Here is an 18,564-nt window from a genome sequence, read left to right on the forward strand (position 1 = left end):
GGAGGACAGAATATTTTCATTTCACAGAGCCCTGCTGTGTTATATTCCCTGATTTTCATCAAAACCAGACCGTGTTTACTTGTCCTTTTGGCCTCAGGGTCACTGTTTTATCTTTAAATTGGTTTAGTTCTAAGTAGTCGTTTTCACTCATTCCCGAGTTTCCCACAAAAACCTAAACAGTGGCAGCCTGATATAGCTTTGAACATTTTCCTCCTTTCTCAAGTACATCTTAAGTAAAAAAAAAACAAACAAAAAAGCAGCAAAAAATACCCCTGCCCCATAAACTCTCCAAAAGCAATGCACCAGCCCACGAAGGCACACGAGGTCAGCGGCCTCGAAGGCCAAGGCGACATGCCCGCTTTTCCTCCCCAGGCCTCCCTGCGTGTACCCCCCGCCACCTTCCCTGAGCCAGGAGGAACGGCCGGGACCGACCCCGAATCTCACCGCTTTTCTGCCCAAAAAGGGGCTTCCCGGAACCACCCCAGGGCGGGTGTTTTTGGGCAAAGGGCTGGAGCCGGGAGGCTGCTGGGGGAGGAGGTGGGGAAGCCCCTGGCTGCCTGAGGCAGCTCGAGGGCCTCCCTCGCAGGGCCGGGGTTTTGCTGAGGGGCTGCAGGAGCCGTGAGGCGGCTCCTTCCCGCGGGTGCGCGGGCCGAGGGCAAGGGGAAGGGAAGGGGCCTCCTCGGGAGGGCCTGAGGAGAAGCGACGGCGGGGCGGGCGGCAAACCCGGCTGAAAAAAACCCCCAAAAACCGACCCGGGGCAGGGAGAAGCGGGGCGGCAGCGGGTCAGCCCGCTCCCGCCGCCGCCTGAGGAGAGCGGCGGCTGGGCGGGAACGGAGGCGGGGAGAGCGGCGGTGACGTCATCCCGCCTGGCAACGGCGGCGCGGCGTGGGGGCGGCGGCCCTGGGCTCTCGCGGGATTTGGCGACCCCCGGCCGCGGGCGGGGCGGGGCTGGGGCGGGGCGGGGCAAGGGGTGGGCGGGGCCGCCGGTGCCGGAGCTCGCCTGAGGCGAGGCGGTGAGCGACCGGACGGGTCGGGTCTGCGGCCGCCTCTCCCCCCTGCCCCGGGCCGCCTTGGCGGCTCGGAGCAGCCCCTTTCACGCCCGTAACGGCGCGGATGGAGCCGCCGTGCCCGGCTTGAGCCCGTCGGAGGGACCCGGTAGCCGCTCCGCCGAGCCCGGGCGGGCGGGCGCAGCATGGGTAAGCGCGGCGGGGAAGGGCTGCCGCGGCGGGCAGGCGGCGAGCAGGCGGCGAGGCTGGTCCCCTCTTCCCGCTCCCCCCCCCCCCCCCGGGGCCGCCGCCCTTTGTCTGAGGGGAGAAGGCGCGGAGCCCGGGGTGCCCGGGAAGCGCCGTCCCTTCGGGGCAGCCCCCGAAGTCCCCTGGGGAAGGAGCGTTGCCGGTGCCCGCTGCCTCCGCGGAGGGCGAGAGGGGGAGGCCCGGGCCCGGCGGGCGGGAGGTGGCGGCGGCAGGTGCCCGCAGGTGCGTGGGTGAGCGCTGCCGCCTCCTCCTCCTCCTCCTCTTCCTCCTCGGCGGGAAGAGGAGCGGCGGCGGGGCCGGGAGAAGCCGGGGCCGCTCCCTCCTGCCCGGCCTGGCCCGGGGCGGGAGAAGGCGGGGGTTAGCGCCGGGGGTTACGTGGTTTTTCGGTGGGGAGAGCGAGGTTTACAGCCGTGGAGCGAACGCTGAGCCGGTGCTGGTTGGAAGGAGCTTGGTTGGAGTGGCTTAGTGAAGGGTGGAAGTTTTTCTGATTAAATCGAGTGGTTTGGGCTTTTTTTTTTTTTTTTTTTTAGCCAGCTTCAGTTTGAGCTGCGCCTTCAGCCATTCCTCCAGCAAGGTGTTGGCTTAAAAAAAAAGCAAGCGTACAACAAAGTATTCCTGTTCTTATAATGTGCTAGTTCAGGCTTACGATTAATTGAAACACTCGGTTGTACTGGGTGTAATTTTTAATGTAAGAGCATCTGCACAGGGAAGTATGAAAGAGTGACTCGAACACCTCTTCGGAGCCCTCTTTCCTTACGCAGCGTTCCCCCACTGGGGTCCGCGAAGGTCCACGGACCATTTTGTCTGCGTTATCTCCACTCGTATTGCATCCCTGGCTCTGCCACCCTGTATAACATCAGCTGCTGAATGTACTTCTGGAGGGTGTGCGCCAGAGCGCGCGTGGCGTGTTGTGTGAAGAGGCGTCTGTGTGCTTACGCTGCAGTGTGCAAACCTGCTGCGTTTGAGCACGATTTAAGCTTTTAAAGTGGAAGGATACCTGAGATTTGGATAGCTTTGCTTCTTCCCCCTTGTGCATAAAAAGAAGGGAAGAAGTGCATGGTGTGCGCTGATGAAACGTGCGCTTACTGAAGTGATACGTGCTCCTCCTGGCTTGTGTTCCCCCTGATTATAAAGACGTGCTTTCGATGTTTTCATCTTGGTGAAAATTGTCTTATGTGGTCAAAGCACAATTAAAATGAAATCTGACAATGTAAAGTGAAATTGTTGGTTGAGGTTCTGATACAGACCAAACTCTAAAGAATTCACTTTTTGATGCTTCTTCTGATTGTCCAGAATAGGTAAGAATTACTGTTTCTTTCTGGGCTGCATTGTCTTACTGCCAAGTGAGAATTGTCTGTCCAGTTCATTGCAGTGACTTGTGATGGTATTTCCGAAAGCGTAAAGGTTTAGTGTGCTATTTAAACATTCTGAACTCAGACTGCATAATGCTGAAATGTGAAATACCTGAGGATTTACATATGGTAGGTCTGGGTTATTAAAATGATTAGTATACAGTTAGGAATACTGTGTAAGACTGTTAATAAAAGACCAAGTCCAGTTTATGACTAATGATTGCTATATGACATTGTTTTATGTATTTTTTTTTTTCCTCACCTCTCCTTTTCTTAAGTGTGGCTTCTTTCTCTACCTCTTCTGATTACAGTAGTGAGCATGTTATTACTGCTCCAGAGGTGACTGAATTGAGCGGGTGCATACACTCTGTGTCAAGTATTGTTATTGCATGGGTTGTTATAACCGTAACGATTTGTGTGCATGTGCGGTTATAGAACTGTTTCTGCCAGAATGCTGGCAAACATCTATAAATGATTGCAGAATGATCCCAGAGCCTTTTAAATAGATTTTCTATGAAGGTGTCGTCCTTTATTCAGATTTTCAAGTGTTACTCACTTGTGACCAAAAGTGGGGAGGAATGTACAGTAAAACATCTCAAAAAAATAATAGTGGAAGAAAACCTAGCTGTAATTGCTCTGTACTCACTTTATTTAGTGATGGCCTCACGATTACCTTGAGAAGTCATTAGCTGATTGTTTTATTACTGACATCATGGTAGAGCTGGCTCTTGATAAGAGATTGTTTGTCTTTTCTGTCAGTTTATGGAAGAGTTTTTGTGTAAGAGGTGGTGTAGAGGGGACTGTTGAGGTATCTGTTTGTCAAACTCAAGAGTTTCTGAGATGTATGGAGAAGAACGAGGCAGTATGACTCTGGAGGAACCAAAAGGAGAAGGGCAGAAATACAAAATGCCTTGGAACAGGTTCTTTTATGTTCTTGTAGTAGCTGGAAACTAATGTTGCAAGAGCATGTGTCATTCAGGCACTTGAAAGATGGGGAGGAGTTATCAGAGGTGACAAACACTAGTTACTAGTAATGCCCAGTTACACGCTTAAGCTCTGTCATTGTAATTTTTTGCCTTCTGCACTAGATTAATCATGTGGATTCAATATATGGCTCTACAAATAGATAGAGAAATAGATTAATTAAAGGAAAAAATGTATTCAGATGTTCTGGGGAAAAAAACTTTATTTGATTGAATTATCTTTTTCCTGTCTTGGCTTAAAGGGAGGAAGAGTTCTATGTCTTGGTGCATTGTAACATCTGTCCGGTTTACTTCTGTGGCTCAATAACAGATAATTTTCCTAATGATAGTTAAGAAATGGTTTGACTATACAACTTGTATGTTAACAGGAAGGTTGAGCTAAATTTGCAGTGTCCCAACTGATTTTTGTATGGTTTCACAACTGAGAGGGAAATATTCTGGCAACAGTTGAGAAATTGCCACAGTGGTACACTGAAATCTACTGGCCCTCTGTCAGTATCTTCTTAGCTATATGCATTTTTCACCCCCCCCCCCTTTTTTTTTTTATTTCCAAGCATTTGTGCAAACTTTGATTTGTGGTTCCTATGAGGTAGTACATTTGAATTTGCTGCATTTCTTGTTTAGAAAGTTTTATAACTTTGGAATACTTTAAGAAGCCTGACATACTTCTTTATTGCTAATGGAATGAGTATAAATATATGTAAATATATTTGGTCTACAGAAACTATTTAGTAAGTTCATTGAACACTAAACTTGTGTGAAGCCTTTTGCTTTCTTCACCTTCATGTTGGCAACAGAAAAAAAAAATCCAGAAGGTTTTTGTACTTTTAACATACTGTCACAGGGACAGTGACAGATTGTTTCAGTATTCACTAGTAATAGTACAAGAACCAATTAAAACATTACTTCAAGGTTTGTTCTCTGATTAAAAAAACCAAAAAAACAAAAAAACCAAAAAAAACCCCAAACCAAACAAAAAAACAACTCAACACCCCCACCCCCTCCCTGCCAAAAATCCGTTCCAAACAACCCCAAACAATGGGATAGGATAGATGGAGAGTCCTTCCCCTAGTATTTTTACCAAGAAATATGTGATGTACAGTTGAACTTTATTCACAGTAAACTACTGAGGAATAAAATGACTTAAGTACAAGTTATTGCAACCCTTCTGTACTAGGGTACTTAAGCCTAATGTTCACAGGCCAACTGTATTTGTAATAGCAATATTGAGCAAAGTGCTTTCTTATTATCATTTTCTTTATTGTAGACAAAACTATAAGGGAAGATGGTGGAAGGTTGACCTCTGGAAGAGAGGTGCCTAAGCTACTGGGAAACCAACTTACAATAACTGAGAAGAGTTGATGGATACTGGGTTTGGGTCAAAGTAGAAGAGAAATACCATCAAAAGGTGCTAGAGATTCTGTCCGCTCGGCTCTTGCCCTTTTGTTTTTCCAAGAATGTAAGAGAGCTGCTGTGCTGAGAGTCCTGTCTGTGGGGCAGGTAGGGAGGAAAAGGATATGGAAAGCAGGTCCATCATGGAAAGTTCGGGGGTGGGTTTTTTTTGTTGTTGTTTTTTTTTTTTTAATAAAAACCCATGGTCTGGCAGTTAGTAATTTACGTACTTGCTCAAAGGTGTTTGTAGTTTCACCGGACCTTTTTTATAGATAGGGATGGACCATCAGGGACTTGTACAAAGGAGGACAAAGAGGAACGTGGCTCTTGCCCTCCACAGCTACCTGTGGCAGTGAGAGTCCCTGTTTAGCATGAGTGGGCGTGTGTGGGGAAAATATGTCCCTTCAGTGTGAGGTATTTTCGCTAAAGCTGCTGCTTGTTCTGCCTGACTCCTTTGTGTTTTTTGAGAAATGGTGGATGATTGTTTGGTGGCTTCAGACTGAGAAGTCTCTCTACATCTGCTTTCCTCGTGTGCCAGCCATTCTGGGTGCTGGTCCCCTTTACTGGCTGGTTATTTTAATTTTGATAGCACTTTCATTTTGTTGTGGAGAGTTGTTCAGGACTGTGTGTTATTCAAGACTTAACTCCATGCAGGGGTGTAATTATATTTGCTGTCTTGGTTTCTTTTGTTTTCCTAACAGTTCTTAGAGTTTTTGTTTCAGCTAGGTAGGATCTTCCTGAAGTCTCTTCACCTTCACTGGCCTTCTTCACTCTGTTGTCCACCTGTGTTAGGGCTTTTTTGTCCCTTAGTGGGCTTTTTTTTGTTGCATAAACACAGGAAACACATGGCTGGGCACACTGTACTGTCTGGGGCTAAGCGAGGCGGCTGCCCGGTCTGCCCCGTTCTGGCTGTCCTAGCTCCGCTCTTCCCATCCATTTTGCTTCCTTGGAGATGCTGTCACATATGACTGCTGGTCTGGTATTTCCCTAACCTGTTTTCATAAAAATGATTTGTTAGAAAAGAGCAGCAATGAAAGTGCTTAAAGTTACTTGGGTCATCTTGACAGAAGTGGGTAAGTCAACCAGGTGAAATTTATTGCTAGTGGGTCTGGGGCGTAGCAATTTCTAGCAGGTAGTCCAACCTGTGATCATGTCCTGGGCACTTAAAACATGTCTCTGGTCCACTACAGGGGTTTAGCCCTTTTCTTCTGTTCCTTGTAAAGTGGTGTGTTCATTTTTTTGTTTGTTTGTTTTTTAACTGCCTTCCTGTATTTTCTAATGTAGTTAAACTATGTTCAACTTTTTTTTCCCCTGACACTCTTCCTTTGCATGAACATCGCTTTTATCTTCTACTCTGAATTGTGAATTTGCTACTGATCTAAAATGTGCCCCACTCCCTGTGAAGGGGATGCCTGTGCCTTTGTGTCCTTTATCTTCTTGGACATACAGTGATGAGAAATCGTTTTATGTAACTTTGTCGCTGTGATGGTATGAGCCTAACCCTGCTTGAGCATCACCCTCGGCTGTCCTGTCGCAGTGGTTGTTAGCAGGACTGAAGTATACTGAAACTGCCTGTTCAGTTGCCTGTTTTGTAGAGTGATCCCTTTCTATGTTAAATAGAAGTGTACCAAAGATTTAACTTTGCTAGCCTTGCTTTGAGCAGGATCTTTGCCTAGATGGCCTCTGTAGGTTCCTCTCACCCTAAATTATTCTGTGTTTCTTAGCGTAGACTTCAATTCATTTGAATAATGTGACGCCAGCACTGCTATTTGCTTTCTCTGACTAATGCCAGTAAGTATTTTTGGGTGGGATTATGTTTTTATTGCTGTAGCCATATGCAGAATTGCCTTTCTTTATGCAAAATCAATATGAAATGTTGCTCTTTCAGAAATCTTGAATGAAGAAAATGAAACATTGTAGATATTTTTGAATAGTATATCTGCATTTCCTGAAAAAATTAAGACCTGTCACTGCCAGAGTCCTAAATCAGACTAAAAGAGAAGTCACAGTATGTGTCTGTCTGCCAAATGAGTTAAATCTTTCCACTTTTGGGGTGATGTACACTGGAGAGAACATAATATGAGGTCATTTAGAATATTAAGTTAACTTTTCTTAAAGGAATATATATTGCCTGTAACATGCTCAAGGTATTAGGCAGGATTGCTTTCAGTGGAATAAATTAGAATCTAATATTTTGAGTTACTGAAAAAAATGAACCGTTTTCCTTTAATTTCAGCAATTTGGACAGTGCTGACTTGTGATGTTACAGGGAAGGGTTGCAGCTGGAGCTCTCCACTGAACTCTGGAGAAGGAATTGGGGATCTGTCTGCTTGTGTGCCTTAGTGCTGAAGAGCTTTCTGATAGTAAACTTTGAGTTTAAATTTGACATGACTGTTAGAGAAACTCAAAATGAATTTTATCACCTTTATTGCTTCAACCAGATAAAGTATTATTCTAAATTATTTAAATGGCTTAAGCTCAGCTGTTTTCTTAACAGTACCTAAATTGCCATGAACATGATACTTTTTTGATAGTAGAGGAATATGTAAATGGTTTTGGAATTAAGCAGTACTAGGTAATTTTTTTTTTTTTCCTGCAGCAGCAGCCAAGTCTCGGCTGCTGTGACTAGATTTTTGTGGATTGGAATTATTAATGATTTTTATTTTATTTTTAAAGAAGGCAGTTCTGCCCAGGTTCCTGGAAACTTGCCTGACTTATCATTTAAAGAAGACTCTTAAGTCATCAGTTTCTACCTCTAGGATAAAATTATTAAGTGGTCAGTCTTAGTTGAATGTTTTTGACTGTATATGTAGCTTGATCTTTTAGGCTTGCGTTGAAATAAAGTCTCACCTTTCCTTCACTTAACCTCTGGCTAGTGAGTATTGTCCTCTTCCCTTGCTTGTACAAGCTGAATCTTCTGAAACTTCCCTGTCTTCCTAGATTAGCTTTCAGCCAGGCTGGCTCTCCAGAAACTGAGACTAAGCTCATGGTTGCAAAAAGAGTGAATGGAAGCAGGAGGAGGATGAGGATGCTACTTAACGCGGTGTCAGCTGCAGCACAATTACAGCAGTTGTCAAAGCCTTGCCTGTTGGAAATTACTGTCTTCCAATTTTAATTCTTCAGTTCCGTTGTGGATTTATTGGAGACATACCAGTTTACCTTAATTCTGCTTAGTGTGTTTTTTTTTTTTTTTTCCAAGCTGCACTGTTTCTTCATTTTTGGGGAAAAATACAAAAGCAGAACAATAAGCAAACTTCTCAGAATGGTTCAAGTTGTTTCTGCTCAATGCATCTTTGGGACTGGGGGGAGAAAAGTCTCCATCTTTGCTGCTTGAAGAAATGAAACTGCTAGTTTAATGAAGTTTGCACTCTCTAGTGAAGGAGAATCACATCACTTAACTCTGAGCTTGTATCTTTACTTAGGAGAGGATTTGTTTTAAGGCTACTTTGCATGTAATCGCTCTTCTCCTGAAGTCATCCTGTGGGTGCGGTTTCACATTGTGCTTCAGCAGAGATAACTTTAGGCTGCTGCCAAAAAGGACCAGAGCTTTGCAATGCCTCTTCTTGGCTTGCCAAAGCTCTAGCGGTTGTGAGTCCATGGTGTGAGCTGACAAGCTGGCTGGTTTGGAAGAAACTCTTGTACCAGGTTTGCCATCATGTCAGCAAGCTGAATGGCCTTAGACTGACTGCACAGTCATTAGCTCCTGTGCAGGAGAGTGGATGGGACTGTATTTCAGGAGCCAGGGAACAGAGTGTGTTTCGCCTTTTCTATTTTAGCCTGCAGTTACTTTGCACTAGATCCAAGCTGAAATTTCTTAAGTTTCTTCTGAGTGTCTATATTAATTGCTCTCCCTAAGCGTTCATGATCCAGCAAACTGATTACTTCACAGCTTGCTTGTTCCTGATCTTTAAAATGTTTTTTTTTAAAAACTCCTTGTCATCCTTCTGCATCCATTTTAAGCCAGCCAAGTGTCCTTTTTAAACTGTGCGTCTCACTTGCATTCTTTTTGTTTTTTGTTGGTTTAATAATACCTTTAAAGAGTAAACAGCTGGAACTTGTTATTGAGGTGCTTTTTGTATTTCTGTGGATTTTGGTCTTGGTTGTCCTCAGTAATGTGTATGTTTTAAAATGATGACTGAGCACAGTATGTAAAAAAAAAAAAAAAAAAAAAAAAAAGCCTCTGTCCTTCTATATCCAGTTTTTCCACAGTGGGACTGGACTTTACTGTTCCCATCACTTTTATGGAGTTTGGCTTATTTAGTACTGTCATAAATCAGTAAATGCAAGATTAACTAGAATAAGCCTGCCTAAAACTTAAGGTAAATTATACTGCTGTTTTGTGTTCATTTTAACATCTGAATGTTTCTATTAGGGAAGTTATTAGCTACTAGAACAAATTGCCAAGGGAAGTGCTAGATCCATCATTTTTTGATATGGTCAATCCCCTGGATGATGCCCATATCAGTGTGTTCTTTAATCTTCCCTTTTGGCAGATTTAGTGATCATGTGTCCATGGGATGATCTACTTCAAGACACTGGCCAGAGTTGAATCCAACTGGAAGAGAACCAGCTGGCTGATCTGGCAGCAAACTAAACCGGCACACCCTGGAGCAGCACAACTGTGAGACCAGCACAAGAGAAGAGGCAGTGGTATGGGAATGAGTAGGGAGAGTGTGTGCAGGGTCACTCCTTCATCCTAAGGTTGTTGGAATCGTTCTAACAAACTCTGTTCTCTGTAAATGGCTAAAGAATCCGTTCCTGAAAAGCAGACCCAATCTGATTGGTTTCCTAAGTGGTTTTAGTACAAGACTTAACAAATTTAGCTAGATTTGCAAGCTGCCTGGGAGTGTCAGCGGAGTTTCAGATGACTATCTGAAGAGTAGGCCATGGGCTGTTTGTCTGAAACCTTAGTGTCCCAAACAACGCTTCTTTTTGTCTTCATCTGAGTTAGTGCTCTTCTGACGCCAGGTAAAATGAGAAGCTGTTCTGAAATGGGGGCAGTGGTAGAGCTGAGGGGAGTAAGTCTTTTGTAGACATGAGCACGAGAGCAAGTATGTTAATCCCATACTATCAAGGGTATGATAGATAAGGAGACAGCAGATCTTTCAGAGAAGTGTAAACAGCAGAATATCATCGTTTTATTAAGCATAAATTATTATAAATTGTGCTTTTTGGCTCTTGAAAATCAAATACCGTGCTTTGTTTGCCTGACTCAAACTATGTGTGCTACTGAAAGTATACCTTATCCTTCAGCACAGGGAAGGAGAGTGTCTGTGAAGTGGAAGATCATAGTTAAAACATTACATTAACATTTTCACATTATGAGAAGCTTAAGTATAACAGGATCTGCTTTTACTGCATACCAGTATCTGTGTAAGGCTGTGGTGTAGGGAAGCAGAGAAATTGGAAACTCTCTTGGATGAAACCCTTTGCAGCTTGAGGAGAGCTTGAAGGCATTTCTTGTAGCTGTATGTGCTATAGGGTTGTATGTGAATTAACAGTGTGGTTTTTCTCAAGTAAAAGCACAATTGAAAGTGCATAAAACTGCCTCTTAATTTTCACCTGTTCATCATCTTACTAGATGCTTATTTGTGAGAAGAGAGTTTGCTCTTTCAATCTTAATGCTTCATCCTTACTGAGAGAGAATCATAAAATATATATATATGGATTATAATGTAAATGGCCTCTAATGTGTAGGTAGTAGAAGAAAACCTGCCCTGGTAGATAACTAGTAACATGAAGCCTCAGGCTTGATGAATAGCAGATGAAATAAAGCTGTTTATGAAATACGAGATGTGCTGTCAGTAGAATAAGACAGAGCCTGCTGTCTCTATGCAGCAAGAAGACTGTGCTGGTTTCCTACGTAGACAGAGTTGCTGGATCTTGCTGTATGCTGCTGTATCGTGCTTTTGTAGTTCTGAGCAGTGATTGAAGTGGTAAGCCCTGACCTGAAGGCTGAGGTTGTATTGCTGATTTTTTTCTCTTAATTTTACTCTTTATTTTTGTGTGTTGTGTCACCAGGGTTGTGCCTGATAGTTGTGAAATATGTGAGGACAGTCAAAATGATTTCCTTTGAGTTTCTGAAATCCAAACTGCTACTTCAAGTTAATGTGCTGAGAATGGTGGAGGTGAGGGTTAGCTTGTTGTGAACTTGTGTTCGGGTGCTTTGTCTCCTGACCGCAAGGACTGGTATCCGTTGCCCCAGACAGCTTTTCATAACCTCCCGTAATGCCTCTGCTCCCTCCTCAAATTCTTCAAATACCGATCGTTCTGTGTTACTATCAATTAGCTGTGCAAGACACAGCACATGCTGTAGCTGCTTCCAAGCTGCATATTTGGTGATTAGCCAACCATCAGGTTAAAAGAGCAGGAGTGTTGGGGCAGTTCTTAGGTCTTTTCCTCAGGGAGGACTGTGATTTGGGTGCTTCAGTGCTGACTCTGGGGAAAAAAACCAAAAAAACCAAACACCAAAAAAAACCCAAAACCAAAAAACCACCAACTCTTATTTTTGAGATGCTCCTCTTCTGGCATGTTTCAACCAAGTGGGTGTATGGGGGAAGAATTATTGGGAGAGAATAGCCTGATAGGGATGCTCATGCGAGCCTGGTTTCTTCAAGTGCTGAAGATTATGTTCAGGTACCTAAAAAAACCCCACAGTGAGTGAAGGGGGGATGGTTGATGTACCACAGTAGTACTAGGAGAATGGTCCAGCAGGAACCTTCTGCAGTTCCAAAAAGACAAATGCACAATCCAGCATCTAGGAAAGAACAACCTTGCTGTCTTCCAGGCGGTATGAGCAGAACAGTAGCTAGCAGGTCATGGGGAGTGGTTGTTCCCCGCTACCTGGCACTCACAAGGCTGTCTTTAAAATACCCTGTTCAGTTTTGGTCCTCCCTCCCCTCACATGCAAGGGGGATGCCAACAAACTGGAGAGTTGAGTGTGGTTAAGAGGACAGTGCATATAGTATGCAAGAAGTTGATCTAGCCTGGAGAAGAGAAAGCCATACTCTCCTTGGAGGCACAGTGGGAAAATGTAAATGAATGGCTGCAAGTTAGGACAATGTTAATTCCTATTGAATATAATGGGGAAAAATTACTATGAGAATTGAGTACCAGAAAAGGTGCCCAGGGTGGCTGTTTTATCTCCATGCTTTGAAGACTTTCAAAATTTAGCTGGACAATGCCTTGAGTGACCTGATTTGACTTTTGAGGTCAACTCTGACCAGTTAGGAGTAAGTGACCTCCAGAGGTCCTTTCAAACCTTGTTTTTCTGTGATTGGAAGTATTGCAAGCCATGCAGGTTTAAATCATGGTCTTAATAAGATATGCTTAAATCCTTCTAAATTCAAGTTACAAATGAATGTTTAAAGGACCCGTTCTCCTAACTTTTAGAACATAATTGAGCTAATGAAGCAATTTTATTTCCTTTAAAACTATCTGATTGAAACTGTAGCGTGCCCTTGAGCATTTGCCATTTTGACTGGCTTTTGTAAAAATCCATTGCATAAGGATTTCTCTCTGTGTTTTTTAATCAATGGTTCAGTTTTTTGTATTGACTAAAATGTCCACACTAAGAAGTAAATTAACTTTATTAATGCCATAATTAGTATGGACTGTCCTGACAGCCTGGAGTCAGATAGGAACACTTGTCCCTGTTTTAATGCTAAGCATATTTTGTGGTTTTTGCAAGATCCCAATCTGGGACCATTCAGACTATTGCATCATGTCTGTTTTTAAAGATGAAGGGAACACTTTGTGCATGCTCCGAATGATGCTTTTAAGTTTCCATAAATTTATTTCAAAGCTAGATTCTTGCCATGTTTGCAGAAATACTAATTGTCATTCTAAATTAGATATGTGCCAAGTCGTAGGCCATCTATCAAAGCATTTTTGCATTTTTTTTAGAGCGTGAAAGGAGTTTTCTTTTGGTTTAAGCCCAAAAAGCTTTCAGAGACTTTCTTGTTTTTGTAACTCATGAATTCATAACCAGGAGCTATGATCATGCTAACCTTTTTGGCTAGAAGAGTCCTGAAAAAAATCTGTAGGAGGAGCTGAAGCTTTTGTAGTAACATGGGGTCCTGATATTGAAGGAAGGGAACTTCTATAAAATTCAAATACAGATTTTTTTTTTTTTTCTTGGGGGGTGAGGAGGGGAATGACTTTGTAAAAAGAATTCTAACTAAGATAAGTGTTGGAGTCTTCAGCTTCAAACATATTTTCATGAGCTAATTATCTGGTGGCGGTTTTAAGGGAAAAACCTATAAATATGTTGTTGACCCTGTGCTACTTTTACTGCTTATTTGGTGCTTTGGATTGGAACTAAATCTAAATGAGGTATAATCTTTTTGTTCTTCAGAGCTTTTTGGCATGGCTTTGTTTTAGCAGCTTTTGTAATTTGATGTTTTGTGACTCACCTTGAATGTTGTGCCAAGTAGATGTTATAAAATTAAATTAAGAGAAGGAACAGAGGAAGAGGCATAAATCTATATATGGAACAGTGTCAGAGTCATGACTTAAGAAAATGTGGGGTGCTTTTTTTAAAGTACATTCCCCTGTGCCCTCTAAGATCCCTGGTTTTCTCTGCATATTAAATTAATAGTGGTTTTTCACTTTTGCTTGTGAAGACATTTGCTACCTTTCCTGCTGGTGTCACCTCTCATTTCCAGGCTGGTTTCTTTCAGTGAACTCTACTCAGGAAGGAAATAACAAGTACCACAAAACATTACTTTCTGCTTAATGTAACTTCCCAGGTAAAAACATTTTGACCTCTTCTGTCCTTACAAGGTAGTATCAAATACCTCTAGGTGGTAGAGCTTTTACTCCAATACTTCCTATTTCATGTCTTCCCTTGCTGTGAAAGGAGGAGTCGGGCAATTCCTGCTCATAGAATCGAGGGTGTAAATCAAACCCACAATTTTAACATTTATTAAGTTTGCGACTGATTTTAAAAAAAGTATTTCTGATAATATTGGAGAAGATGTGATCAAAGTCAGTTTAACATTCCTCACTCCAGGTATATATCACTAAAATGCTTTTTTCCCAGCTGGCTGGTAATGATGACTTATCTACAGGATACAGCTGTAGAATTATGAGGGTATGTGTGGAAGTGATTTGATTTAGGAAGGTGAAAATTGACAAACTTAATTTTTTAACTGTGTTCTATCATACACAGTGGTAAGCACTAGAATGCACTGTAGAAAATTATGGGAGCCTGGAGTAGGAAAATGAGGCATGCATGGTTTGCATCTTTAATGCTTCAGGGCAGGCTGCTGGGCAGGATTTCTGCTATACTGTTTAATTTCCTTCACAAAGTATCTTGCTAATAGTTCTGGAGCCAGCTAGAGAGGCTGGTGTTTGAGATGGTTACTATTAGAATGCAATGAGTTTCTCATTATTTGAAATAGTTTGGGCGGAAAAGCGTACATTTTTACAGTTTTCAATTGTTCATTTTCCTAATTACTTCAGCCATTCTTACTGGGCTGTAAAATTAGACATAGTTTTCTATTAAAAATGGGTGGTGAGTCATTCCTTGGAGAATGCACCATTGACTTGCCCAATCTAAAAATGCCAGGCAGATTCAGGCCAGCTTCCAGATGGACCAGTTCTGTGCTGACAGAACCAAGGTTCCTGGCTTTAGACTGTCTCAAGGGTAGACTGCTATTTTTGTTTTTATTTTCCTTTTTTTAGGCAAGCTATTGATGTAGAGAGATTGTTGCTCTAAGCAGAAAATGTTTGTGCTAGGATGGGGTGATGCAGCATAGAGCAAGTTACGAAAGGAGTAAGGAAAGATAGCAGACACTGCAGGATGGAAAGAGAAAAACAGAAGAAAAAAGCGAAACCTCACTCAGATCGCCTTATCACTGACTTACAGCAACTGGAGCTGGCTGAGAGTTCATGACTGGGATGTCAATGGCATAGCAGCGAGAAGGTATTTATGGGAGAAGTGTTCAGTGGCTGAAATTAATGTGAGTTTGGCCAACTTCTGCAGAGTTGCGTGTCAACTGTAGATGTAAAATCAAAAGTCTGAGAAACTTTAATGAGAGGTCTGACAGATCTTGTGGATCACAAGAAGTCTGTGAAAGTCACAGGATGTCTCTGAAAGAGAACATGCTAAAGCCAGTTACTGATATGTTCTTTTATTTGTATGGCATATCTAACACCTAAGTAAAATCTCATTAAAAGATTTTTGTGTCTGAATCACAGAATGGTTTGGGTTGGAAGGGACCTTCAGTGGTCATCTAGTCCACCCCCCCTGCCATTTGCAGGGATGTCTTTCCCTAGATCAGGTTGCTCAAAGCCCCATCTAGCTTGGCCTTGAACACTTCCAGTGATGGGGCATCCACAACTTCTCTGGGCAACCTGTTCCGGTGTCTCACCACCCTCATCATAAAGAATTTCTTCCTTATGTCCAATGTAAATCTACCCTCTTTCAGTTTAAAACCATTGCCCCTTGTCCTGTCAATATAGACCTTGGTAAAAAGTCTCTCTCCATCTCTCTTATAAGCCCCCTTTATATACTGAAAGGATGCAATAAAGTCTCCATTATCATTACAAAGTATAAAATGTGCTGGGACCCCAGACTTCAGGAGAATAACAGAACTACCTTTTATTACAGCTTGTTCCTTCCCCTTTTCCAATGGTAATTTTTTTCCCTTGAAGCTCATGGGAGTTTAATCAAAACGGGAAGCTGGTGCTGAAGTTTGGGCAAGCAAAGGCCCAAATGAGATAGTGGATATTGTGAGACTTAAACAATATATTTGAAAGTTGTTTTGTTGTGTTTCTCCCCCCACCCCGTGTGTTTATTCTGACTTTTTTTTTTTTTCCTAAAAGCTATCTTCATAACAGCTTAAAATACCCTCACTGTAAGCACTGGAGTGTACTCATTAAATTTTTAACTGATCTTGTAAACTGTCACATATATCCAGCACCTTTTTGGTGGCAACTAGTAATACAAAAGATATACTGTATTCCAGAAGAACGATGTATTTTCTTAATAACCCAGTGCTATGGTCTTTGGAAAGACTTTGATTTTTAAATTCCCTTCTAAAAAGCTGGTGGGGTGTTTTTTGGTGTTTTTGTTTTATTTATTTATTTATTTATTTTAATCTGATAGAGGAAGGGGGGCTGGGGCTGGAGGACTGAGCTGCATGAATGTGAGCTCAGGCGGCGATGGTGCTCTGTCTCATCAGCTCTTACGCTGGGGAAGTGGAAAGGAGGCTTGTTGGGAATTTGGCCTGACTCTGTAGCATAGTGGCCGATTGCCATAGCTCATGTAATCCTGCATCAAACCTAATGAGCCTTCTGAGATGTGGGGTGTGTTGGAGTGAGTATGAGGGCTGTTGCTTCAAATGGAGCAAATCCTCTTGGGATCCAAACTGAGTCCCTGCTGGGTGGCAGCAGGGTGTTTGTAGTGCTCCCAGACTTTGGGTGGACACAGCTGAGCTGGTTTTATGTAGAATCAGCTTGGGTCCAACAGTGTGTATTTGTTCCTGTTGAAGGTGTCTTTAGTGCCTGAAAGCAATGTTTGTTTGCCCAGCACCTGAGCCAATATATTCTACAGATTTAGGTTCTGTCTTACTAGAATAATCAGCTTACAGCAAATTGGGATTTAATTGTATGTGCTCAAAAGAAAACGTACATAGAATGGCATGAAAATCTTTCAATTCCATTGGCATTATGTTGTTTTATTATGAACTAATGAAAGAATCCTGATGGCTCAGGGCACTTTGCTTAAAACAAGACCTTAAGTTAATATTTGTATATATGAGGTCAGCATTATCTTGAACTGCAGAGTACCTCCTCTGCCACATCCTTTCCTTGTGACAGCAGCAGTTTGCTTGGCTGGCATATAGGGGATCAAAGCTTCAGGAGCAGGAAGCAATGTGACTGCTTTGGTACGGAGCTGTTTATCAGGACTGGAGCTGGCATGACTGGTATGGCTCACTTGGGAGTAGGCACAGGTAGAAGTGGCTCTGCTGTGTGTCACTGCTATTTCTGAGGCCATACAGGAGGCGTCTGACCTCCTTTTGAGCTACTGTGAAGGTAGAACATCTTGCTTGTGATGCTTAACACTTTCAGTAATCCTAGTGATGCAACTGTTCTGCAAGTCCTCCACGTGCAGCATTAATGTGATGGCTCTGCATGGCTCAGCTTGGTTAAGTGGCTGCTGTTCTGTATAGTGTGCCTTAAAACTATTGACTTATTGAAGGCTGTGGTGAACTCTACTGTAAAATATGTGTGGACTGCATGGTCTCCATTGGTTAAATACACTCTTTCCTTCTTCGGTTTCTTAATAGCTTGGAACTGCATCCCTACCATCTGAGTTGACAGGAGTCCAGTGGCCTCATATTGTTTGTGCATTACGTTAGGATGTAGTTTCGTGGCAGATTTCGGCTATGCGCAAAGTGGCAAGTGGTGAGGGGCGAGATGAGTGGATCCATAGGGAGAAACTGCTGGTGTTAGGGACCTGCATGTTTTGGACATTTTTGTATCATCCTAGTTCTAGTCTTATCCCATGGACTTAATGCCCATTAAAGATTAGCATGCATTAAGAGTGTTCCTGGGCTGCATGTCTTTGATTTAGTTTCAGTGAAAAGAAATCCAGGTTGCTTGCTGTGAGACTGCTCCACACTGGGAACTGAAGCACAATAAATGAGGACGGTTTGGAGCTTCACTGAGAAGCGTGTTGCTGATCTGGACTGTAACAATGATGTGGATGTTGATCTAAGTTGGGTTTGATGCAGTCCTGTGTCTCTGACCCTGCCGTGAGCCATCTTAGGGAGATAAACTTGCAGAAAGTTGGCACTAAATAGTTTTCTCTTGGGCTGTTTTCTTTATCTGATTCATCAGTAGTATAAATAAGTACTAATTTAAGCGCAGAGCAGGGGAAAGGAACTATGTGAAAGCATACAGAAGAGAGGATGGGATCACAGCATCCTTGGGTTGAGATGTCTTAGAAGTACAACTGTGCAGGTTTCGCACTTTCCATCGGTGATGTACCTGTATTGTGCACCATGAGAAACATAGTATTTCCTACTTTCTATTTGATCTGTTCAAGGTTCAGTCCCTAGGCTGCTTCTCATGCTTATTGGTTTTGGGGCACGAAAGGAAGGGAAGCAGCTTTTTGCACAAGATCAGTGGTCAGAGCGGTTTCCCCAGTAGTAGGAAATGAGGTGCTTCCCTACTCAGTGTGAGGAAGACCAAACTCGCCTCTGTATCCCGAAAGAATACTTTGATCTTTGAGGAATTGGTTATTATGGTCACTGTGGGTCGTTGTGTAAACAGGAGAGTGAATCACCGGAGCAGATGCAGAGTGCAGGAGTAGGAGCCTGGCAGCAGAGCAGTGGAGGCTCTTGGCCAGGAGGGATTTGGCTTTGGTTGCCAAACCCTGGTGCTCACCTTGTGCATGTGCCTTACCAGGAGAGCTTCAGGGGACAAAACTCTGGCAGTTTTGGAAGCAGGGGCTAGAATTTTAAAGGCAATGGGGAGTCCACCAGTTCCCTTTATTTGAGCACATGGGTTGTCATTAGTGACTCGGGTCAGGGTACGGGGAATTATGTGGTGTTGAAGTGGAAAAAACCCCAT

The 18,564-nt window shown here is 43.1% G+C and overlaps 1 protein-coding gene across 2 annotated transcripts in view; it reads left to right on the forward strand.

The window, feature by feature from the left end:
* The first annotated feature begins 1,025 nt into the window (after nt 1-1,025).
* Nucleotides 1,026-18,564, forward strand: part of CD2AP (CD2 associated protein) — an 84,532-nt gene continuing 66,993 nt past the window's right edge. For both annotated transcript variants that reach the window (XM_069805653.1, XM_069805654.1), the window contains exon 1: nt 1,026-1,196. In XM_069805653.1, coding sequence (XP_069661754.1) covers nt 1,193-1,196 — 4 coding nt within the window. In that variant the 5' untranslated portion in view covers nt 1,026-1,192. The remainder of the gene's footprint in view (nt 1,197-18,564) is intronic.

Source organism: Haliaeetus albicilla, chromosome 18 (genome assembly GCF_947461875.1).
Source record: "Haliaeetus albicilla chromosome 18, bHalAlb1.1, whole genome shotgun sequence".
Lineage (NCBI taxonomy): Eukaryota > Metazoa > Chordata > Aves > Accipitriformes > Accipitridae > Haliaeetus > Haliaeetus albicilla.